Below are 24987 nucleotides of genomic sequence, written 5' to 3'. Positions count from 1 at the left end.
CTGGGCTGTGGGAGAAGGCATTGTTTTATTAATGCCCCCTGCCATAGTTTTGTCTTATGGTAGACCTGGTTTAGTCCTAGTTTAGTCCTAGTTTAGTTCTGGTTTAGTCCTGGTTTAGACAAGTTACTCTACAGTGGTCAGGATTTGTGTCAAGTCATTTAGACCTGGTTTAGACCTGGCAGAGTCCTACTTTAGACCTGGATTAGACCTAGGTTAGTCCTGGTTTAGACTGGGATTAGTCCTAGTTTAGACTTGTTTTAAACTTGGTTTAGTCCTGGTTAAGTTCTACTTTGGTCCTAGTTTAGTCCTGGTTTAGTCCTGGCTTAGTCCTGGTTTAGTCCTGGTTTAGTCCTGTTTTAATGCTTTTCTAGTGTGTCCGGTCTGGAGTGGTCAGTGCTCGTATAAATGACCAGGAGCACACACAGAGTCATATTGGACCAAACTGAAGCTCAGGTCTGAGGGTGAACCGAGGCGTTTGTGTTGAGCCACAGGAGGAGTGCAGTTTAACTCCGCCCACAGAGCACCATGTCGTTACAGTAGTACCATATTCACGTGTGTAGAAACAGTCAAACAGAGGTATATGTGATGTGTTTGGGTTCAGAGACACTGCCACCTACAGACACTTCCTCATCATTACAGACTGATAGACATTGTAAAACCAGCACAGTCATTGTGTTCATGTTCTATTGTTCTATTTGTTTTGATTTCAGATGGAGGACAGAGGGTTAAGTGTCACAATGCAAAAGCTCAAACACGATTTTGATACTAAGGAACAGACTCGATACTCAATACCAATTCCAATAACACAATGATAATAAAAACACTCTTTCTTTCGACAATATACTGTGATGTTCCACATTAAACAGCAGTACTTTGTGTTCTATTCCTATGTGTGTTATATCTGTGTAATCCCTCAGTGTCCAGTAGGTTCCATGGGTGTATATTAGTCTATAGCCTTGTTTCCATCGGCACAGTTCACTTGTGGCTGCATTGGAGTGGGTTTGTTTGGTGCGGCTCTCTACAGTTTAAAGATTGCGTAAACACAAAACTACTCCTGTTTTATATGGCCAACTTGCTCCAAAGCTGTAAACACATCATCAGGTCAGCTTTTGGTCAGAGATGATTATGTTCTGCTTATATCTGCTTTTTGTCATCTTAAGTCTGCTTGTCCAATCAGCTCGTTTCTTGTGTAGTCACACCTGTGCTAAAGGGAGCCATACCACATAGGCTGGATATGCTTTATAAAAATGCCCTCCATCAAACATTTTTAAAACTTCCTGGGATCAAAATATATAAATGTTTTTTTTTACAATGTCTATCAATAAGATTAGTTCAAGTGTGTATTATGAACAACCCCTTTCCTCAATTCAAAATTCCCATATTTTCCCAAACTTTCCAATGGAATTTCAACAGTACATGGAAATAGCACCTTCTGATTCAGTGTCTGGAGAAGAAAGCACAGTCTCCCAAATGTATCTCGCACAAATCATAAAAAAAATCAAAAATCCTTGTATAACACTGCTAAAAGGTAAAATGACATAACAAAATTAAATAGAATAAAAATTACAATTCAAAATACAAGTCATAATAATGTCAAAACTACATCAGGATCAGAGAAACTCAACCAGGTTCAGGTGGAGTTCACGGTTCAAGGCTGTGGCATAACTCGGGAGGCTGTGTTTGGAGAAGATGGAGGAGGAGGGTGGTGCCACTGACGAAGAAATACGTCTGGAGAGTCGGAATATCAGGATATATCGGGATATATTGGGATATATCGGGATATATCAGGATCAAATGTGACTGGAAATGTTGATGTGTTTTTGGTGCTGTGGTCTGGGCCGGACCACTATGGCTGGAGTAGTTTGGGAGTTTTTTCCATTTTAAAGGTGTGACTTGTTCAGAAGTCTGCTCCGATTGGACGATAATTATGAATACAGAAAAAAAATCACAATATTTTTGCTACAGATTATAAATATAGATGGATGTTTAAATAGACAGATAGAGACTAACCCCGGATTAAAGCAGGACTATCCCACAAAGGTCAGAGGATTGATGTTTTTTATAATGTCGAGAGTGGGAATCGAACCACCAACCCTCAGATCAGTGGGCAAATGCTATACTAACTGAGACATTGTTTTAAGATTTTTGTCAGTGTTGTCCAGCTGAGGAAGAAATCCAGACCACAGCACCGCCCTGGACAAAAGCCCAAATCTGACCTTTAAAGAGACTACATGTAAGTTATGTTCTAGGCCTAAACTCCCTAGACCTGTGACCCAGGACAACGCCACCGCTCCTCTGTGAGACCGGATCACACCAGGATCCGAATGGGATTCGACCGGGATTACATTACACAGCTTCACCTCAGACACAGGAGAAATAATCTTTGAGAGGAGCAAAGAGGTGGCGGATCACAGGGACGCTCCAGGATCGACCCAGCAGCCTCTGACGGGACGAACGAGTCATGTTTGAAACATCTGTGTAGTGCACCGGGAAACCAAATATCCTGAGAGAGTGAAGAGAGGGAGGAGAGGGAAGAGACAGAGGGGAGGGAGGAGAGGGAAGAGACAGAGGGGAGGGAGGAGAGGGAGGGAGAAAAGAGAGGGAAGGAGGGAGAGAGAGGGAGAAGGAGGAGAGAGAAGGCAGGAGAAGGAGGAGACAGAGGAGAGGGAGGAGAGAGCGGGAGAGAGGGAAGGAACGAAATGGAGAGAAAGAAAAGAGAAGGAGGGAGTGAGAGGGTGACAAAGAAGGAGTAGAGAACATCAAGAAAGGTGAGAGAGGGACAAAGAGAGATGGAGAAAGGCAGAGAGAGAAAGAAGAGAGAGAAAGGCAGAGAAAGAGAGAAAGAGGAGAGAGATGAGAAAGAAGAGAGAGTGAGAGAAAGGAGAGAGAAAGAATAGAGAAGTAAGAGAAAAATAAAGGAGAGAGAGAGAAAGAGAAATAAGAGGAGAGGAGAGAAAGGAAGTGGTTAGAGAGAGAGAGATACATTTAAAATGTAGTCCTTATATATTTGCAGTATTCCTCGTGTAGTACCTCTCCATCTCCGTGCACCACAGGATGTCCTCCTTCTCATTCATAAACACAGGGAGGTGCTGGTCCTTTCCCTGTTTGACGGAGTTGGAGCGAGTCGTGATCGTCCGAACTTTATCAAACTGAAGAAAAAAACAAAAAAACAAACATAAAATCAACCCAAACTTTACGGCTGTTGGTTCTGCTGCCATAATGTGAGCTTCAGTTATAATTTCACACAGTCATCCACAGGGAGCGCTCTGGGACACTTCTGCCTCTGCTTGTTTTCTATGGATGTTGTTAATCTGTCTGTTATTGGCCAATGTCTGTTTCACTGATTTTCTAACTTTCTGATTTTTAAATCCAGAGGTGGAACATAATAGTAGTAAAGTACTGCACTTAGGTAGGTAAGCAGGTATCTGTAATTTACTTAAGTACATTTTACAGTGAATACGTTTTACTTTTACTTCACTACATTTAGTAGCAATATTTGTAATTTCTACTCATTTTTTAACTGGACTGGAAAGAAAGTATTTTTTATTATTACGTGAGACCTGCTGAAAAGGCTGCGGGTTTATTTTTAACACTTTCATAATTTGAACAAACAAAAATATACAAATAAAAACTGAAAAAAATTCAGATTCAGTTGTTTCTGTTGAACAAAAATCAGCTCAAATCTTTATCATAATCACAACATTTGAAGATTTATACAACTCAAAATCTGCATGAAATACTTTTACTTTTTACTCTTTAAGTACATTTTTAAACAGGTATTTTAGTACTTTTACTAAGTAGATTTTTAATGTGACTTACTTTTTGAGTATTTTTTTTATCTGATATCTGTACTTTTACTTAAGTAACAAAACTGAGTACTTCTCCCATCACTGGTTAGATCTTGTTCGGCCAAAATTGGCGACTGCTGTTGGGATTTTTGACTTTACAAAAACTATGTTGACTTGAGTTGAAAATCAAATGCTGAATATTACTTGAGCCACTAGGGGACGCAAACGGCTCATTTACTTTGTCAATTCAAAGCCTCTCAGAACGCCACACTGTAGTCATTATTATTGTTCACAAACCACATTCACACAATGCAGTGTGGGTATTGAGCTCGGTCTGAGTGGCACTTGAACCTCTGACTTTCAGGCTGGTGGACGAGAGCACTCTAAATATATGATGAGCTGTTTACCTTTGCAGTTCGTCCGTGCTCTAAACAGTCCTGTAGATCCAGTCGGTCTGAGGACATAGCCGTCAAGGGCCTGAGGGAAAAATATGTATTTACTGTAGTTGTATTAGATTTAAACACACACACACTTACACACACACGTACACACACACACACACACACACACACACAGTGCATTAGGTGAACAGATAAACCATGACTGACCGGTTCATTCCAGGGAGGTTCCCCCAGAAGTATCTGGCTCTGTGAGCAGCAGACACCTCCTTAGCATCGATCATCACAGGGTTACACTGGACCAGAGATGAGGAGTTAGGACCAAGATCCAAGATTAAACAGGACTAAAGCAGGACTAAAGCAGGAATAACCAGAACTAAACAGGACTAAACCAGGTCTAAAACAGGACTAAACCAGGACTAAACCAGAACCTGACCAGGACTAAACCAGGACTAAACCAGGACTAAACCAGGCATAACCAGGACTAAACCAGGAAGAAAACCAGGAATAAACCAGGTCTAAACCAGGTCTAAACCAGGACTAAACCAGGGCTAAACCAGGACTAAAGCAGGTCTAAACCAGGTCTAAACCAGGACTAAACCAGGGCTAAACCAGGACTAACCCAGGGCTATACCAGGACTAAACCAGGACTAAATCAGGGCTAAACCAGGACTAAACCAGGACTAAATCAGGGCTAAACCAGGTCTAAACCAGGACTAAAGCACTAAATCAGGACTAAACCAGGATTAGACCAGGATTAAACCAGGACTAAACCAGGACTAGACCAGGATTAAACCAGGACTAAACCAGGTCTAAAGCAGGTGTTGTGTACCTCTAAGAATCGTGATATGTCCCTCTTGTCGCTGACGCCCATGGCCACCACATTTTCAAAGAGCCAGAAAAACGGCCGCTCGTCTCCCTCCTTCGGTCGAGCCTCATGAAGAAGACGATAAAACTCAAAGAATAGTCTCCCCGTGCCCTCTGCAAAATACAAACAGAGACGTCAGGAACAAGAGACCGAGAAAATACAAACACAGACTTAAGAACAAGAGACAAACTTTATAATTGTGAAAAGATGGAGAAAGAGAGGTAATAAGGACAGAGAAAGAAGGAAAGAGGGGGAGTAAGGGGGGAGAGAAAGAGAGGAAAGGAAAGAGAGAGGGAGACAGAGAGAAGAGAAAGAGAGAGAGCAGAGGGAGAGGAGAGACAGAGGGGGAGGGTGAGACAGAAAGGAGAGAAAGAGTGAGAGGAGCAGAGAGAGGGGAGAGAAAGAAAGAAAATGGAAGCACAATGAATAAATAAAAGTTTAATACTATGAAATGATTGTATAGGCCTGTATAGACTCTTATAGACTTGTATAGACTATATATAGATGATTGTATAGATTTGTATAGACTTTTACAGGCATTATATAGATGATTGTATATATAGACTTGTATAGGCGTTATATAGACTTTATACATAGATATTATACAGATAATTGTATAGACTTGTATAGGCTTTTATAGGCATTATATAGATGATTATATACACTATATATAGACTTTATACATAGACGTTATATAGATGGCTGTATAGACTTGCATAGGGGTTATATAAACTTTGTACAAGTCTATACAAGCATCTATGTAACGTCTATGTATAGAGTTCAGTGGGCGTAAGCAGAGCCTACCGTAGAGACCTTTTCGAGCTGGGTTGACGATGGACAGGTCGTTACAGGGACTTCCTCCAATGACCAGGTCAAATGGGCCCCACTCCTGGATCTGAGCAGAGACGAGAACATCAACTTCTGCAACATCAGATGTTTTGAATGTTTTAAATGTCCTGAATGTGTTTTATCCTCACGTGTTTCCTGGTGATGGTGCGCACGTCTCCCACGTACATCACCTGACCCTGGTGCCTGACCAGGCCCACAGTGATGGAGTCCTCACACACCTCTGACGCCACGTACCTCTCAACCTGGATCCCCAGCTCACGTAGCACCAGCAGACCTGCAGAGAGGAGGGAGGAAGAGGAGGATGAGAAGGAGGAGGAGGAGGAGAGAGGAGGGGGGAGGAGGAGGAGTAAAGGGAGGAGGAGGTCAGGAGGGGTGTCAGTTTATGTTTCAATCTGACTTCTATCAAAATGTCCCAATGTCTTTCAGTGAGAGCCATTGCAGACCTGAGATGAGTGTCACACATCAGGACTCAAACACACCCACAGAACATACAAACACATGAACACGCAAACACACAGAACATACACACACACACACACACACGAGTCACCTGTATGACTCAAACACACAAACATGAGTCACCTGTTGTTTGACTCAAACACACAAACATGAGTCACCTGTTGCGATGCCATCGAACAGCGACAGGACTCTGATGGGCCTCCTGTTCTCCACCATCACAGGAGCAAAGAGCTTCGGAGGATCCTAAAAACAAACAGAATAACACATTTAAAACCACTCAAATGTCACTTCTGTTGTGTTTGATTATGATCCCGATTTGACGCACAAAGTCCTGGTCGTGGTTGTTGGCGAAGAAGTGCTGGAGGCGACAGGGCCAGTCGTGTCTCCTCTGCAGGAGGCCGGACTGAGGCCGAGGGCCGCACATGTAACAGTTCCATGGGTCCTCTTTAATGGCAGCGTGAGCTGCTCCAGAGCCAACCAAGAGGTCCACACATTCCACACAGAAACACCTGAGGAGGACCCAGAGTGTGGACTTTAATGATGGACTCAGAATATCAAATTTAACTTAGCACTGGTGTACAGTATGCATTCTTATACTAAATCAAGAAATAAATAAATAAGGCTGAAGAGCTGAAACACGTTGGCGTCATTTTATCAAAGTAAAGTAAAAAGTAAGAGCATTTTTTATGATTGTGTGAGACCTGCTGAAAAGGCTGAGGGTTTATTTTTAACAAAAATCTACAAATAAAAACAGACAGAAAAAAAGATCGATTCGATTGTTTCTGTTGAACAAAATTGAGCTAAAGTCTTTATCAAAATCACTACACTCAAAATCTGAGCAAAATACTTTTACTTTTTACTCTTTCAGTACATTTTTAAACAGGTACATACTTTTACTTAAGTAGATTTTTCATATGATACTTTAACTTGAGTATTTTTTTGCACCGGTATCTGTACTTTTCGCACCGGTACTTTTAGATTTGAGTACTATATATGTGGTACTGTGTGTGTTCAGATGCACAGACCGACAGCAGTTGTTGTTCCCACACATGAGCACTTCTCTCCCTCCACAGCAGATTGTGCAGTAGGACTGGTATCCATCATCGTCGTACTGATACGCACATTCCAAGAAGCAGTTCTGATGGAAACACACATGTTTGATTTTATTTCTGCAAATTAAATCATTTTAAAGTTTGAAGTTTTGAAATCTCACCTTACAGCTCTGACACATGCCTCCTGCGAATAAAGGGTGCTCCAAAGATACATTCAAACTTCCACAGGAAATACAGATGTCTGAAAAACACAACAGCGTTTATAATCTGAAGTACTGAGTGAAACGGGACAGACACACATGCAAGGCTCCAGTATGCAACCCAATATTAAACTAAACACAGACCTAAACCTGGACTAGACCTGGACTAAAGTACATCTGAACTGGGCTCACACCAAGGCCAAGTGCGAATGCACCCAGAGACGAGCCACAAGCATAGACTGTATACATAAATGGACAAAGCTAACCTGCTAGTAGGTTAGCTTTGCATAGTTAATACTGAGTAAAACAACATAGCTCTCTTTTACCTTCAATGCTTCGGGACTTCTGTCTAACTTCATAAACGAGTCGCTCTGCAAAAAGAGGAGAAATATTATGAGTTAATTGTTGACTGTGTTTGAAAGTCCACACTATTCCCTACAGGGGGCGCTCTTTAGAAGTCACGCAATTTTTAGTGGTGTCTGAATGTCCAGTTGGTAAAAAAGTAGTGGAGTGAATGAGGGGTCAGGGGCTGGGGGAGACATTCTGACACAGCCTCATAGACAAACTCATCCCAGCTGACCCTGGTTGACCCCATGACCTCTCACCTCTAGTCCTCTCGTCGATGATGTCTTTGGCCTTGGGTTTCTCTGTGCTGCTCTTTCGGGGTTTTTTGGGAGGGGGCGGAGTGTACGCCGCTTCAGGCTCCACCCACATCTCCTGGTACACTTCCTTATATGGGTTACGTTCCTCTGAGAATGAGAAAATAGATCACATTATAAGAAATGAATGAGTCTCATACAAAATTAATACCTCTTCTTCACCTCCTCTCCTCTCTCCTCTTCAACTCCTACTCCTCTGCTTCTCACCTCCACTCTCTTCCTCCTCCTCTCCTTTCTCCTCCTCTCCTCTCCTCATCTCTCCCTCACTTTCTCTCAAATTTCTTGCTCCAAAGTTGGAACTCACCTTCAAACCATGTACTTTTATTAGCAAAGGAGTGGCTGTAGACCTACTGGTTAAAAAACACCAAGCAATACAATAACAGAATAATTAATCTGAAAACAATTATATCTAAATTAGCTTAAAATCTTTGCAGATGTAGTTCTGCAATGAATGAAATGTATAAGGCAAATCCAACACTAGCTTTGATGTTCGTTGTTACCATAGACTGTATATATAAATGGACATAGCTAACCCGCTAGCTGCCGCGTTCCAAATATGAAGTGATCATGGCCGCACTTCTGGCTCCATCGACTCTGGCTCCAGTTCACTTTCTATTGAAAAACTGTGTGCCCTCTCTCTGTAACTGCTGTTGTCAGACTCTTCATTTTGGTCTTAAATGTTCGTACTTACTCTACATGATCCTGGGGATTTTATTTCGCTGTTTTGTCAGTGACTCAAGATATGAACATTAATTAAACAAATAAATCATGCGGCTTCTTTTTCTGATGTCGCTCCAGTTAGTGTTAGCAACAGGTTTGATTGACTGCGTTGCTAAGTGAAGGGGCATTACTTTCAACAGTCTCGCTCCTGATTGGCTCTTTGGTTGCTATGATACACGCGGTTGGAATTTCTAATATAGAACTCTGCTCCAAATTGGCCCCTATAACTGCTCTAGCCTCGATGAAGCTGAACGCTGTGAGTGATGTCGCACTCACTTAGTCCACTTCTTACACAGTCTGAGGGTCTTACCCTCAGGAGGCTCCAAGCCCTTGGGTCCTGTGGGCTGGAACCCAGTCATGGCCCAGTCGATCATCTGTTTGTTTAGAAGCTCTACAGATTTCGACGGTTCAGACTCATCGCTGTCAGGGCACGATATGAAGGCTCTACCTGCACGGCTGCTCGCCACCTGGAAAACGAAATAATGGAACACAAACAGTTACCATTTCAAATCTATGACAAGATAATGGACTTAAAACTAGGCCTGGAGATAACAATTATTTTGATTGTTCATTGAGACTTTTTAAAGGTCTTATATCAAACAAAACTGACTCTTTTGAGCTTTAAGACATATCATAATGCTGTTCCCTTCTCAAAAACAGACCTGGAGTTCTGTTTTGTTTCATTCAAGCATGTTTGAGTAACACCTTATTATTAATTGGTCTACATCTTCAAAGCTCAAAATACTCCACCTTGTGATGTCATGAAGTGGTAGTTTTCAGGTTAATGGCTCCTTTTACCTTTAGTTAAGTAGAGATTGGCAATGGCAGGAATGAAATGATCCAAATGATTCTATTGAAGGTGTGTGGAGTTTAAAATCACAGTGGAGCACTTGCTCTATTACCACATGACGACATCACAAGGTGGAACAGAGTGATTTAAGTTTGAGAGAAGCACTCAGCCTAAATATGCCAAGTTTGTGTGATATACCGGGACTATACTAGAACTAAACCAGGAGTAAACCAGGACTAAACCAAGACTAAACCAGGACTAAACCAGGACTATACCGGGTCCAAACCAGGACTAAACCAGGTCTAAACAAAGCCTAAACTGGCCTAAACCAAGACTAACCCACTAGACTGGTTTTAAACATGAACTGAAGCGTGTCTTAAAGGGTCAATCATAAAGTGAACCATGCATTTTTGATTTTTGTAAAAGTTCTTCTGGGGACCAACATTACAATTAGGCTTGGCTATAAATGTTGTAGTAAGATACATGTCTAATGTACAGACTTGTCCCTATCAAACAAACAAACAAATAAATCCATCCACACAGTCTCACCTGCAGCACTTCATAGATGGCTTTGCGGTACATGGGCTGTTTGTTGTATGTGGGCTGATGAAAGGCATTACTGAAGCAGCTTAAAGGCATGAGTTTCTCCACACAGACCTGCAAACATACATATAAACACGTTGTATAAACATACATACAAACATATATAAACACTTTACACAAACATATACATAAACATATATAAACACTTTACACAAACATATACATAAACATATATAAACACTTTACACAAACATATACATAAACATATATAAACACTTTACACAAACGTATACATAAACATATATAAACACTTTACACAAAAATATACATAAACATATATAAACACTTTACACAAACGTATACATAAACATATATAAACACTTTACACAAATGTATACATAAACATATATAAACACTTTACACAAACATATACATAAACATATTATATAAAACATATATATAAACACATTACACAAACATATTTATAAACAGTATACAAAACTGCAAACATTATTATCTATATGTGGATTAGGATTAAATCAGAATAAAACCAGGAGTAAACGAGGATTAAACCAAGACTAAACCAGGACTAAACAAAAACCAAAACTAGGCCTAAACCAAGACTAGCCCAGGACATAATAATCAGGAGGAAGCCAGTACTAACAAGGTCCAAACTAGGACTAAACCAGGACTAAACTAGGACTAAATCAGGACTAATCCAAGACATGACCAGAATTAAACCTCTAAACTAGGACTACATGAGGACAATACTAGGACTAAACCGGGTTTGAATTAGAATTAAACCAGGACTAAACCAGGACTAAACCGGGACTAAACCAGGGCTAAACCGGGACTAAACCGGGACTAAACCAGGACTAAACCAGGACTAAACCGGGACTAAATCAGGACTAAACTGGGACTAAACCGGGACTAAACCAGGACTAAACCAGGAGTAAACCGGGACTAAATCAGGACTAAACCGGGATTAAACCAGGACTAAACCGGGACTAAACCGGGACTAAACCAGGACTAAACCGGGACTAAATCAGGACTAAACCGGGATTAAACCGGGACTAAACCAGGACTAAACCAGGGCTAAACCAGGACTAAACCAGGGCTAAACCAGGGCTAAACCAGGGCTAAAGCAGGACTAAACCGGGACTAAACCGGAACTAAACCGGGACTAAACCGGGACTAAACCAGGACTAAGCCAGGATTAAACCAGGACTTACCACAGAGAACTTGCTGTCTCCAAACCACATGACCCATCTGGTTCCCTCAGCCGCTCGGCTCCGTCCGGTCATGTACCAGGACACGATGCGGCCGGGCCACCACGAAAATCCACGCAGCTTCCCCCAAACAAGGTCCCCTATGCCAAAACCACGACCGTCCTGTGAGAGAGGGAGGGAGGAGGAAAGAAGGAGGGAGAGATAGAGAGGGGAGAGGAGGGAGGAGAGGAGAGAGGGGAGAGAGGGGAGAGGGAGATAGAGAGAGCGAGAGGGAGGAGAGGAGAGGGAGGAGAGGAGGAGAGGAAAGCAGGAGGAGAGGAGGAGGGAGGGGGGTAGGGTGTGGGGAAAGCAGAGAAGGGAGAGGGGAGGAGGAGAGGGAAGGAGGAGAGGAGAGTAAGGGGGGGAGACGGACATAGAGAGAGATGGAGGGAGAGGAGAGAGAGATGGAGAGAGGGAGGGAAGAGAGAGAGGGAGGAGAGAAGAGGGAGGGTAGGGAGGTGAAGAGATAGAGAGATGGAGGGGAAGGAGAGGAGTGGAAAAGGAGAGATAAAGAAAAGGAGGGAGGAGAAGGGGTGGGAGAATGCAGTAGATGGAGAGGGAGGTGAAGAGATAGAAAAAGAAAGAGGGAGGAGGGGAGAGAAGAGGGGAGGACAAAGGGTAGAGTGGGAGGGACGTGGGGGTGAAGAGATACAAAGAGAAGGAGGGAGAGGGGAGAGGAGAGGGGGAGAGAGATGGAGATAGGGAGGGGAGAGGAGAAGGAGATGGAGGGATAGAGAGAGATGGAGGAGAGAAGGGAGAGAGATGAGGGGGGAGAACGTCAACATACTGGTGAGAAAGTGAATCAAAAACACAAACGTTGCCCAAGTTTCTGTTGCAAAGGTGTTTTTGTTCGTTTCCATTAGATGCCATTACTGCCATACTGTGAAACATTACAAGCAAGCAATAACATCTTAATGGAGACAAGGAAGTGGCAGTCTCTCCACCAGAAAAGTTACATAGTGCAGCTTTAACGTTTCTGACACAACAGCCTGATGTGTTCTCCCGCAGTGACCAGCACGTTATGGGGCGGTACCATATTTTTTCTGTATTGGCTTATTAATTCTCTTATTAATTGTCTTAAAGGTGCACTGTGTAACTTTTCTGGCCTCCATGGAGATGCTATTCCTTTGCCTGGAATGTCCCACAGTATGGCATTAAAGCTGCATTTATTCAACTTCAGGAGCTTGTATTGCTGGGTGAAAAATACCTTGGCCTGGTGGTGTCACCTGGTCATACCCATGGAGACAGATATGTTTTATGATTGTGAAACATTTCAGGTAACACAATAACATCTCTATGACAACTAGGTGGTAGACCCTACAGTGTAGCTTTATGTATTATTGTGATACTAGTGCAGTAAATGTTCACGCAGTAGTTAACAGGGTTGTTTCGTGGCTCTATTGTTATGGATACAAGCAGAAAAGTTACACAGTGCAGCTTTAGGCAAAACCATTGTTGAGATCAGAGATGTGAAACGTGACACTGCCTCAGTTTGGAGTATGGAGGACACGTTCGTTAAAGGTCGTACAAGGTCTAGATTTTGGATGTCTCAAGTTTGAGCCAAGATGGCTGACGCCCTGTGTGATCATAAAATACTTTTTGTCTATTCAACTTATTCTGGAAGTTGCCCTGGACGCCGCCATCGTCATTTGGGTTGTATTGTTTAGTTGGAGCTGCCGATCTTCACAGCAAATAAGTTCTATAGGGACTACAGAGCCAATTTAAAGCCTCCAGAGACTTGGTGCAGAGTTGACTTGTTGCACATAAACACTGAACATTTAACACAAACCAACCAACTTTATATGATATTTTAGCGCTGAAACTTTTCCCAAATTCTCCACTGAAAGGAATGGGATTTCCTCTTAACTGGAAGTGCCACTACAGTTAGTTGCATTTACAGAAAAAGTGGGCAGGGCCAAATAAAGCCAATCTCGAGATGCTCTATGTACCTGTCAAGTTTTATGTGACCGCAATGAACAAATAGGCTCTGCCCCCTCCTGCCTCATGTCATCTGCTGCTGTGCTTGGTGAGTTGTTCTTACCTCCTCATACTCTGGCTCTGTGTCTGTAGATTTGGGTGAGCTCTTTTCAGCACCCATGGGTCCTGGCTCTGGTGTTGTGGCCACATTGGGAGAGGCGGGGTCTGTAGGCTGCTGCTGAAGAAGAGGAGAGGATGGAGGAGGAGGAAGAGGAGGTGAAATCTCCTGTTTCTCTAATACCGGTGGTTCTGAGGGGGACTGGGGCTCTGGTATGGACTGGATCTTGGTCTGGTTCTTGGTCTGGATCTTGGACTGGACTTTAGGCGGGACTTGGTCTAGTATCTGGACCGGACTGTGCGTGTTTGGCAGCTCTGTAGGCTTCTCCTGAGGCTGAGGTGGTGGTAGTTGAGGTCGGGTTGAAGGCAGTGGGTGCTTGATTAAAAACAGGTCCCGTTCCAGGTCCAAGTCCTGGTCCGGATCCTGATCCTGGTCCAGATCTGGGTCTTTCTCATCCGGCTCCTTCATGGCGTTTATGGCTGACATCAGTTTGGCTTTTTTCTCAGCCTGAAAACACAAATCGGGTTTATTAAAAATGGTAAGAATATCCACAACACTAACCAAGTCTGACTGTTCAAACTGACTTCTTCAAATGCAAAATAACGCTACTTAAAGGTGAGATATGTAACAATTCTGGTAGGGATTCCACCATTTACTGCTTTGCATAGAATGTTCCACCATTTGGCATTATACTCACCTCTCTACAGGGAGACAACCAGGTCAAGTTTTAAGTCTGTGGAGTGCTGACAGTGAGAATGTATGTTTTTCAACTTTTTGGAGAGATAAAAAAAAAAACAGGTGAATTGCAATACATAGAGGCGGTGCCATGCTCCAGAATATTCCTGGCAGAGCAATAGCATCTCTGTAGAGAAAAGCATGTGTCAGTTAAGTTACACAGTGCACCTTTAAGTACCTTTAAGAAGAATATGGGTTCATAAAACAACTTGAGTCAAATTTATTTAAAATTTATTTGTAGTAAAGGCAAATTGTGAATATCCCTTGAAACAACTCCACGTGTCATATACCAAAGTAAACAGTTGAATATTCAATTTCAAATAAGGATTTTTGATTTTACTTCCCATTTCCACTTTCCAAGGCTGTGATTAGACCATAGACTGTACATAAATGGACATAGCTAACCTGCTAGCCTCTGTGGACCAGACCAACCCAGGCTTCTTGGGCCGTGTCTCTGGTGGATTCCTCATGTTGAGCTCCTTCAGTGAGTGTAGTACAGTGTAACTCTATAGGACTGAAGTGAGCGGGTCAGAGGGTCTATGGTCCCACTCTGAACTGAGCTAAAGCTCCAGTAAATCCACAACAGCTGCACTGACAGAGGCTGATGTCTCTGTCCCAACTCTCAAGACATGAGCTCCAGACCAGAGACCAGACAAGAGACCAGGGACCAGAGCTACTCCAGAAACCAGAGACCAGCGCTACACCAGAGACCAGACAAGAGACCAGAGACCAGGGACCAGAGCTACTCCAGAGACCAGAGACCAGAGCTACACCAGAGACCAGACAAGAGACCAGAGACCAGGGACCAGAGCTACTCCAGAGACCAGAGACCAGAGCTACACCAGAGACCAGACAAGAGACCAGAACTACATCAAAGACCAGAGACCAGAGCTACACCAGAGACCAGACAAGAGACCAGAACTACATCAAAGACCAGAGACCAGAGCTACACCAGAGACCAGACAAGAGACCAGAACTACATCAAAGACCAGAGACCAGAGCTACACCAGAGACCAGACAAGAGACCAGAACTACACCAAAGACCAGAGACCAGAGCTACACCAAAGACCAGAGACCAGAACTACACCAGAGACCAGAGCTACACCAGAGACCAGAGACCAGACAAGAGACCAGAGACCAGAACTACACCAGAAACCAGAGACCAGAGCTACACCAGAGACCAAAGACCAGGTTCCTTGATGTAAATAGCTTTGAGTGCTATATAAAAATGTGACTATTTACCATTTCCAATCTCTACTGAACTAAAGGTAAAAGGAGCTGTTAACTTGAAAACTACCACTTCATGACATCACAAGGCAAAACACAGTATTTTAAGCTTTAGAGAAGTAGACAGACTAATAATAAAGAGATGTGTGAATGAAACAAAACAACTCCAGGTCTGTTTTTGATGAGCTAACAGCCTTAGAACATGGCTTAAAGCTCACAAAAGTCAGTTTTGTTTAATACAGAACCTTTAAAGGTGCACTATGTCACTTTTTTGCCACTTGTCTCCATGGAGATGTTATAGCATTGCCAAGACTGCTTCACAGTATCAATCTCCATGGAGACAAGCAGGTGCTACCCTAACCCTATACCACTAAGCCAATTTACAGGTCAGATCTGTGAAGAGGCAGCCCTGTTCACAGTTCGAACACATGTTTTTCAAGATATTTTCGTGTTTGAAATGTAGTGGCTTTGTAGTCTGTGTTCCCATTGTCAGCGCTGCAATAAAAGAGGCTGAATGTGTTCTACAAGACCCCAAACGTGCTGTAACCCTCTGGCTACAGATCCAGTGGGAGATATGTTTCAGTCTCTTGTGGGAGTCCAGATGTGAACACGCTAAACCAACACGTGTCATTCAAACAGACAGACATGTTTGGAGCGTGTGCAGAATTATGCATGCAAATCGTGCCAACGCAAAACGAGCCAACCACAAGACTCAAACTGGAGCTTTCACACAGGGTTAATGCGCTACAGGACACAGCATGAACTTTATACAAGCTATAAAAGTTTAGGGTATTTTTGCACAAGTACATTTAGTATCAGGCCTATTCAATAACTACCGGTATTAATTGGTACAAATCATAGACTGTATATATAAATGGACATAGCTAACCTGCTAGCTGCCGCGTTCCAAATAGGAAGTGATCATGGACGCTACCGGCTCCATCAACTCTGGCTCCAATTCACTTTACACTGAAAAATTGTGTCCCCTCTCTGCAAATGCTGCTGTCAGACTCGTTGTTTTGGTCTTAAAATGTTCATATTAACCCGCTCTACATGATCCTGGGTTTTTTATTTCATTATTGTGTCTGTAAATCAAGATATGAACATTAAGAGTGGACAAATCAGGCACCTTCTTTCCCCGAGGTCGCTCCTGCTAGCGTTAGCATCGGGTTTGATTGACAGCGTTGCTAAGCGCCCACTCCCTGCTAAACCAGTGGTGCGGGCGGGACGGGGTATTACCTTCACCAGCCTTACGCCAGATTGGCTCTTTGGTTGCTATGATACTCGAGGTCAGAATTCCAAATATGGAAACCGTCTCCAAATTGTCCTCTATAACTGCTCCAGCCTCAATGAGCTTCATTTGACTGGAGCTGAACGCTGAGGGTGACGTCACACTCACTTAGTCCACTTCTTCACACAGACTATTCTACAAACACTAATTGATACTTGACAGCTGATGTCATCAACATCCCAGGGGGCATGATGCTAACAAATGCACTGCCCTGTTTCAAGCTCTGTCACTCAAGTCAGACTTTAATCTGAGCTTTGTTTTAACACAAAGCTCAGAGAGGGGTATTACACTTCTATGGAACATTTGCCCAAAACAACATATTAACATGTTTAATAAGTTTTATTTAAAGTTTTGAAGCTCTGAGTCTCTCCTCCCTTTGCTCCCTAAGGTAAGTCAGTCCCCCTTCAGAGCACTATCACAACACAATCAGCTGCATCCCACTAATAAAGCTACTGTACATCACATCAGGTTTGTGGAGTTGCTGTGTACAGTTTTGTATCATGTTTTTGTATATTTATGGAGAATTGTCGTTTGGAAGCATGGGTGATATAGGCTTGTGGGCAGAGCTTTGGACTCAATCGTACTGCAAACCGTAAGGAGGGTTCAAATAGGGCCCGGGAGAGATCTCTAGATTACTCAACATGCATGGATGGCATCTGAAACCTCTTCAGACATGTTTGTGAGTAGGAACAGTGTTAGAACATGGGAAGAAGATACAAAAAGTCGATATTGCCTAATCCCCCCTCTTTAACCATACTTCCCTGACTCCTCTCTCCTTCTCTCCTCTGCTTGTCTTATTGTCCTCCCTGACGCTCCATAGACAGCGGCCGGGGGGGGGGGGGGGGGGGGGGGGGGGACATGGGGGGACAGCGGTCTACAGTACAGCCCATATACGAGGCACATATTTGGCAGAGTCGCAGTGCAGTTCACCCCTCTGCTGGGCCTCTTCACTTCAGGAGCGGCTGCAGGCAACACAATGCAGCAGCCAACTCACAGTAGAACCAATGTAAAGATTCACAAGAGAACTGGAACAATTAAAGGCCCATAATGCACTGCTCTCTAATGTTATAATGTTGTTTCCTCATCACAAACAGACCTGAAGTTGTGTTTTGTTTCATTCACACATGTTTAACACACTAACCCTGCATATTTAGGCTGAGTTCTTCTCAGAAAACACTCTGTCCCACCTTGTGATGTCATGTGGTAATTACAGGAAGTGCTCCACTGTGTTTTTAAATTCCATACACCTTCATTAGAATCATTTGGATCATGTCAGACGTGGAATTGCCAATCTCTACTAAACAAAAGCTAAAAAGGAGCTGTTAACTTGAAAACTACCAATTCATGACATCACAAGGTGGAACAGAGCATTTTGAGCTTTGGAGATGTTACAGACTAATAATAAAGAGTTACTCAAACATGTGTGAATGAAACAAACAAAGCTCAGTCAGTTTGTGCAATGTAGGAACTTTAAAGTAGTTGCACTATGTCACATTTTTTGCTATATGCCACCCACTTCTCTCCATGGAGATGTTATAGCTTTGCCATGAATGTTTCACACTATCAATCTCCATGGAGACAAGCAAGTGCCACCCTAACACCTGGTTAAGTTACAGGTCAGATCTATGAAGAGGCAGCCCTGCTTACAGTGCAAATGCATACTTTTCAAGGAATTTTGTACAGTAAAAACTGATGATTACATTTAATGCCATACTATACATTCGAGGCTAATTAATAACATCTCTATGGAAACAAGTAGGCAGCATACCCTACATCAGAAAAGTTACATAGTACACCTTTAATGACTGTAATCTAAGGATGCTTTCACTCTTACAATCGCCAAATCGAACTAAATCAAAACTAGATCAGGACTAAACCAGGACTTTAAAACACCCAAAGTGCCTTCAAATAATACAACTGAAATCTATACAACCTCACACTATCTCTATAATCTGTCTTCCCCTCAGAGAGCCCAAAGGAAATGCAGCCAAACACAGGAAGAATAATGCAAACTGTGCATAGAAACACAAAACATGTTTCTGTTCAACTCATGTGAACTCACCTAAATGACTTTTTGCAGTGAAGAGACTAAACCTTATTACTGATACTGTGCAAAAAAACTCAACTTATTATTATTATTATTCATTTATGTATTTATTTATGTTTTTTAATAGATTTTTTTTTTCCAGACCAAGGTTTTGTTTGTTTTCATCCCTGACAGTCTGGGCTGCTCTCTAGCGCCTCAGAGTGGTCACATGATGTTGCTGTGACGTGATTGGTCAGTTGATTTAAACAGGTTTTGGTGATTTAAGGAGGCAACAGAAATACAGAATGATGCCCACAGGACTTTAAACCGGGACACGGGGGTCTTTTTACTCCCACACACCTGGGGTACTGTCCTGCAGAAGTCAGCCTGCAGATGGCGCTGTTGTCCTGCTTCCACCGGTAGGAAGAGAGCACCAAAACCTTTTAAATCAGTTGACTGAACACGTCAAAAACTTTGATAAAGGTTTGAGCTGAATCTTGTTCAACAGAAACAACTGAATCAATCATTTTTTTCTGTTTTTATTTCTATATTTTTGTTTGTTCAAATTATGAACGTGTTAAAAATAAACTCTCAGCCTTTTCAGCAGGTCTCAAACAATAATAAAAAAATACTTTTTCTTTTCAGTCCAGTTCAAAAATGTAGTAGAAAGTACAGATACTCTCAAATATAAAGAAGTAAAAGTATCCACTGTAAAATGTACTTAAGTACAGATGTGTAATATTTATATTTAAGTACCATACTTCTACCATACTACTTATACTACTTTTACTTTGTTATGTTCCACCACAGCAGCATGTTTGATACATTTGATACATTTCTGAGTGTTTTCATTAGTTTCACTTGAGGGGGTTTTAAACACACTGTGAGTTCACATACGGCTCACACGGCTAAGGTTAAATGCAGTTTGAATAAGTGTCTCTAAACATTATTTTCCTGCAGCTCCACAGAAACTCTTTGAAGCAACACAAAAGACTTTGACGTTGTGTGATCTCCACAGGCAGCAGCTGCAGCAGGCACACTGCCCTTTGTCTGCAGATTACACATATGGAGGGTGTGTGTGTGTGTGTGTGTGTGTGTGTGTGTGTGTGTGTGTGTGTATATATATATATATATATATATATATATATAGTCGAGAAAAGTGCAGTACTAGGAACAGCAAAGATACTGCGCAGAACCCTCAAGCTCCCAGGTCCCGAGTGTGGAAAAGAGAGGGATGAGAGACCACCCGCGGAGGGTGAAAAGAAGATATATATATATATACACACACACACACACACACACACACACACACACACTAGATATGCAACTGCTACTGCAACTTAACGTACTGAGGGGGAGTGGTCCAAACATATTCCTCACTTTCCAAACATATTCCTATCATCCTAATTGACAAGCTCTTTTCACAGCTTTCAGAGGCCAGAGCACTAATGTTTACTACAACTATACAACTAGCATGCTAATAGTGCACTGCCTAGTTCACGTGTGATAAAAATGCGTAATACTTATACGCAGACAGCAGACAGCAGACAGCAGACAGCAGACAGCGCTCTCATTCCGACCCTAAGAGCTGTACTGGGGCAAGGCAAATATTACTTTATTAAAAGAAAAAGTAAGGAGTTTTATGTCAGATGCCCGTCCGGTTTTATATTTTTTTTACTGGAGTGTGCAGCGTTGGTGCAGTGTTTTGACCAGATGCACAAAAACAGTATGTACTCTGAAGTATTTTTAAGTATAATTTATGCATATGATCTAGTAACGACACTAGATCATAGTACTGCAGAGGCACATCTGGTTGTCATCGCCTCCATTTAAAAGATCATTAGTGATACTCTACAGACAACACTACACTCACACAGAAGTCACACATTTAAGCATCAAATCAAATTAATATACATATATTTTATATGCACCTTCAAGGCTCAAAGCGCTTTATATCAAGGAACCACTCACACATTCACACACCAATTCACACCACACATTTATACACCAGTGCACACAGACCCTGGGGGCGAAGGGGGTTAGGTGTCTTGCCCAAGGACACAACAACAACATTCATCTGTGGAAGCTGGAATGACAATCAGATCCCTGTGGGTCAGAGGATCTGACTGCTCAACCAATGTTTATGTTGAGAGCGCGATTCAAACTGTAAACCTTCAGATGAACAAACGCTCTACTTTTCGCTGTTGTTTTAAATGTAGGCCCATAATTTAAACATCATGAGATCTTATTCATATTATTTCTTTTTAAATTATTTTAGCTCAGACTGCAAAAAAAAAAAAAAAAAAAAAAATCTGTGTATTGCAAGATTTAAGATTTAATAATATGACTCAGCTCAAAGTTCATATTTTAAACACGTTCGGAAGAAATGACAAATACACACAGGGAGGGCATCTGACACACAGGGACACTTCAGAACATGTTTGTGGAGGAAATTACGGTACTTCCAAAACTAGCTACTTGAGTCCATTCAATTTGCTATTAATGTTGCAGCCCTACTTTTGTCCTTAATAATAATAATAATAATAATAATAATAATAATAATAATAATAATTAATAAAGACTTTTGAATCCTTATTTCAAGTTCAAAGTTACATAAGCAGAAACATTAGCCTCTTTAGCGTAGCCACAACTCAAGCGTGACCTACTAAAGTTGACATTTCAAGACAAGCTCCTCCTTCGCAACAGGCTCCTTTCTCCAACATGGCAGGCATTTTTAAATCTCCTGTCCCTTTAAGAGCGGACGGCGCAGGACGACAACAACAAGAAAACTTAAAGTCAGCATTTTTTCACCTGCTAATCTCACATGTATGCTAACGCTACTGAACAAACAAACTGCACATACCCACAAGAGCATAGTCCAGCATGAAATGTGTCAGGCCCGGACGCTCGCACTGCCTGCTTTTCCTTAAAAAAGAGGGAGGGAGAGAGGGAGGGAGAGAGGGAAAAAGAGAGAGAGGGGGAAGACTTGTGCATTTCTTTGTGTGGGAATTCGGACGTCATGTGACCGTGAGTGAGGGAGCTGATTGGCTGGAAGCGAAACGGGACTTGCAAAACATTGGAGCCGAGCCAAAGGAGGTTGTCTTGGACTGAGAGAAAGAAATGAAAGGAAGCATCTACTGTACTGGGAATGGAAGGACCGGACCAGAAACGGACCGGGACTGGACCAGGACCAGGACTAAACTAGGACCGGACCACAACCGGACCAGAACCGGACCAAGACCAGGACCATACCGAGACCGGACCAGGACTAAACTAGGACCGGACCAGAACCGGACCAAGACTGGGACAGACCGGACCAGGACTAAACTAGGACCGGACCAAAACTGAACCAGAACCGGACCAAGACCAGGACCGGACAAGGACTAAACTAGGACCGGACCAGAACCGGAACAGAACCGGACCAGGACTGGACCGGACGAGGACTAAACTAAGACCGGACCAAAACCGAACCAGAACCGGACCAGGACCGGGACCGGACCGGGACTAAACTAGGACCGGACCAAAACCGGACCGGGACCGGACTGTGACCAGGACCAGGACTAAACTAGGACCAGACCAGAAGAGGACCAGGATTGGGCTGAATCAGGACTGGACCAAGACCGGACCAGAACAGGACCAGGACTAAACTAGGACCGGACTGGAACTAGACCAGGAGAGGACCAGGACCAGACAAGGACCAGACCAGGACTAAACTAGGACCGGACCAGAAGAGGACCAGGACAGGTCCAGGACAGGACCAGCACCGGACCAGAACCAAACCAGAACAGGACTGGGACGGGACCAGGACAAAACCAGGACCAAACTGGGGCCAGACCAGAACCAAACCAGGACGGAACCACGACGGAACCAGGACCGGACCAGGACTGGACCAGACAAAGACTAAACCGGGACTAGACCAGGACTGGACCAGGACTAAACTGGGACTAAACCGGGACTAAACCAGGGCTGAACCAGGACTAGACCAGGACTAAACTGGTACTGAAAAAGGACTAAACTGCGACTAATATAAGGCAAAACCAGAACTAAATAAAACAGGACCAAAGTGATATTAAACCAAAAAAAATATCGGATCTAAACCAGGACTGAACCAAAACTAAACCAGGACTAAACCAGGACCAATATTCAACCAAATCTAAACTCAAGATATAAAGTATACTGTGACATTAGAGTGTTTCATAATCTCTAGTTTAATATCGCAGACTGGTCATTCTCAGGCCACAGCTGTGAGATTATTTTAATGTCGGTCAGTTCAGTCACTTCTAATGGTCAGGGAGTGCGTTTACATGTGACTCTCCTGGTTATGATCCTTATCGTGATCGTTATGGCACTATTCTGGATATTTGTTTACATGTGCAATCGGAGTACCCAGGATATGGATATACATGGCAACCATGACACAGATATGGCAAGGAGTTTTAGGAACCTTGCTAACTTAAGACTTTTAAGATTGTTTCTAATAACAAAGGAACAAGATGCACTTCAAAATAAAGGCTTTAAATTAGGTTGTATAAAAATAGTCTGCTTTATTTTGTTATAGATTTAAAATTATAATATTTTTTAAAGTTCTTGTAGAGGTTTGAGTTGTTTTGAGAAAGTTGCTACTCCTACCGTGTTTGTTACTTCAGTTTCGCATGTGCTCAGTACAGCACCAGTGTGAGAAATCAGGATTGTGTCTACATGCCACAGTGTCCTGGATGCAATCAGAACATCCCAGAGAGTATCCTGGTTTCTTACAACCAGAATACTGGCTTATCCGGTATACTGAAATCAGGATTCTGCATTTACACGAAACCAGGACACTCAAAAAACCTGATCATAATGAATGTAAATGAGCAATGGAGGTCTACAGCCAGTCCTCTGTCAGTGAAAACATGGAGTTTAGCAGTCTTTTTTATGTGTTAATGCACAGTCTGTATAAAGAAGTGGACTAAATGAGTGTGAATTGAAATTGTGCAAAGAATTGTCTGTTATTAATGTTCATATCTTGATTTACAGACACAAGTGAAATAAAAATATGCAGGATCATGTAGAGCTGGTTAATACGAACATTTAAGACCAAAATGACGAGGATGACAATAGCAGTTACAGAGAGAGGAGACACAGTTTTTCAATAAAAAGTGAATTGGAGCCAAAGTCGATGGCGCCAGAAGTGCGCCCATGATCACTTTCTATATGGAACGTGGCGGCTAGCAGTTTAGCTATGCCCATTTATATATACAATCTATGGGTAAATGACAATAATTATGAGGCTGTATTGTTTCTATCGAGCGCCATTTGAGTTTGTTTTAAATTAGACAAAATAAAAATCTAACCAAAAATCGGAAATAATCAAAATGAAGAAATAAAAACATTAAAGTTTCCTCATGTCATCCTGGAGACCACTGTTTTGAATCCCTTTGATAATGTGAAGAACTTTGATGCCGACACAGATGAGTCTTTGTCCAATCCAGTTCAAAGTCTGTCTGACGAATGTTGAAATAAAACAGTCACCTCCACAATTAGCATCGTTAGCTCTGTTAAATCTCTGTCTCGTTTGCGAAATCCCCTTTGTCGTATTTTAAAGCCTTCACTTGTGGAGCTCAGGCATGTTACGCTAATACGGCCATATTTTCTGTCCCGGGACACTTTTATGGGCTCAGCTTAAAGCACCGAGAGAGGGGGTGGAGCCTCCAGACCCCATGAAGTCTATGTGAAGTATGGTAATTATGTAACGCAAGGATTAAACCAGGACTAAACCAGGACTAAACCAGAACCAGACCAGGACTAAACCAAAACCAGACCAGGACTAAACCAGAAGTAAACCAGGATTAAACCTGGTCAAAACCAGGACTAAACCAGAACCAGACCAGGACTAAACCAGAACCAGACCAGAACTAAACCAAAACCAGACCAGGACTAAACCAGAACCAGACCAGGACTAAACCAGGAGTAAACCAGGATTAAACCTTGTCAAAACCAGGACTAAACCAGAACCAGACCAGGAATAAACCAGAACCTGACCAGGACTAAACCAGGACTAAACCAGGACTAAACCAGGACTAAACCAGGAGTAAACTAG

The 24987-nt window shown here is 42.5% G+C and overlaps 1 protein-coding gene across 2 annotated transcripts in view; it reads right to left on the bottom strand.

Annotated features, from left to right (window-relative positions):
* Positions 1 to 1390: 1390 nt before the first annotated feature.
* Positions 1391 to 24987, bottom strand: part of dnmt3ab (DNA (cytosine-5-)-methyltransferase 3 alpha b) — a 47284-nt gene continuing 23687 nt past the window's right edge. Inside the window, exons 1-18 of one of the 2 annotated variants that reach the window (XM_055231190.1) lie at positions 21772 to 21834; positions 13636 to 14136; positions 11559 to 11717; positions 10333 to 10440; positions 9304 to 9460; positions 8220 to 8363; positions 7941 to 7985; positions 7576 to 7655; positions 7388 to 7500; positions 6688 to 6871; positions 6521 to 6605; positions 6032 to 6177; positions 5859 to 5949; positions 5019 to 5167; positions 4397 to 4482; positions 4196 to 4265; positions 3031 to 3149; positions 1391 to 2503 (exon numbers count right to left, since the gene is read on the bottom strand). In XM_055231190.1, the coding sequence (XP_055087165.1) occupies positions 2362 to 2503; positions 3031 to 3149; positions 4196 to 4265; positions 4397 to 4482; positions 5019 to 5167; positions 5859 to 5949; positions 6032 to 6177; positions 6521 to 6605; positions 6688 to 6871; positions 7388 to 7500; positions 7576 to 7655; positions 7941 to 7985; positions 8220 to 8363; positions 9304 to 9460; positions 10333 to 10440; positions 11559 to 11717; positions 13636 to 14136; positions 21772 to 21783 (2391 nt within the window). In that variant the 5' untranslated portion in view covers positions 21784 to 21834 and the 3' untranslated portion in view covers positions 1391 to 2361. Of the gene's footprint in view, positions 2504 to 3030; positions 3150 to 4195; positions 4266 to 4396; positions 4483 to 5018; positions 5168 to 5858; positions 5950 to 6031; positions 6178 to 6520; positions 6606 to 6687; positions 6872 to 7387; positions 7501 to 7575; positions 7656 to 7940; positions 7986 to 8219; positions 8364 to 9303; positions 9461 to 10332; positions 10441 to 11558; positions 11718 to 13635; positions 14137 to 21771; positions 21835 to 24987 lie in introns of those variants that run through there. The other variant, XM_033988615.2, reaches the window with a different exon arrangement.

The sequence above is a fragment of the Periophthalmus magnuspinnatus genome, chromosome 22 (assembly GCF_009829125.3).
Source record: "Periophthalmus magnuspinnatus isolate fPerMag1 chromosome 22, fPerMag1.2.pri, whole genome shotgun sequence".
In the NCBI taxonomy this organism is placed as follows: Eukaryota; Metazoa; Chordata; class Actinopteri; order Gobiiformes; family Gobiidae; genus Periophthalmus; species Periophthalmus magnuspinnatus.
Note: the sequence above shows the minus strand (reverse complement) of the source record. Positions and strands in the feature narration are given on the sequence as shown.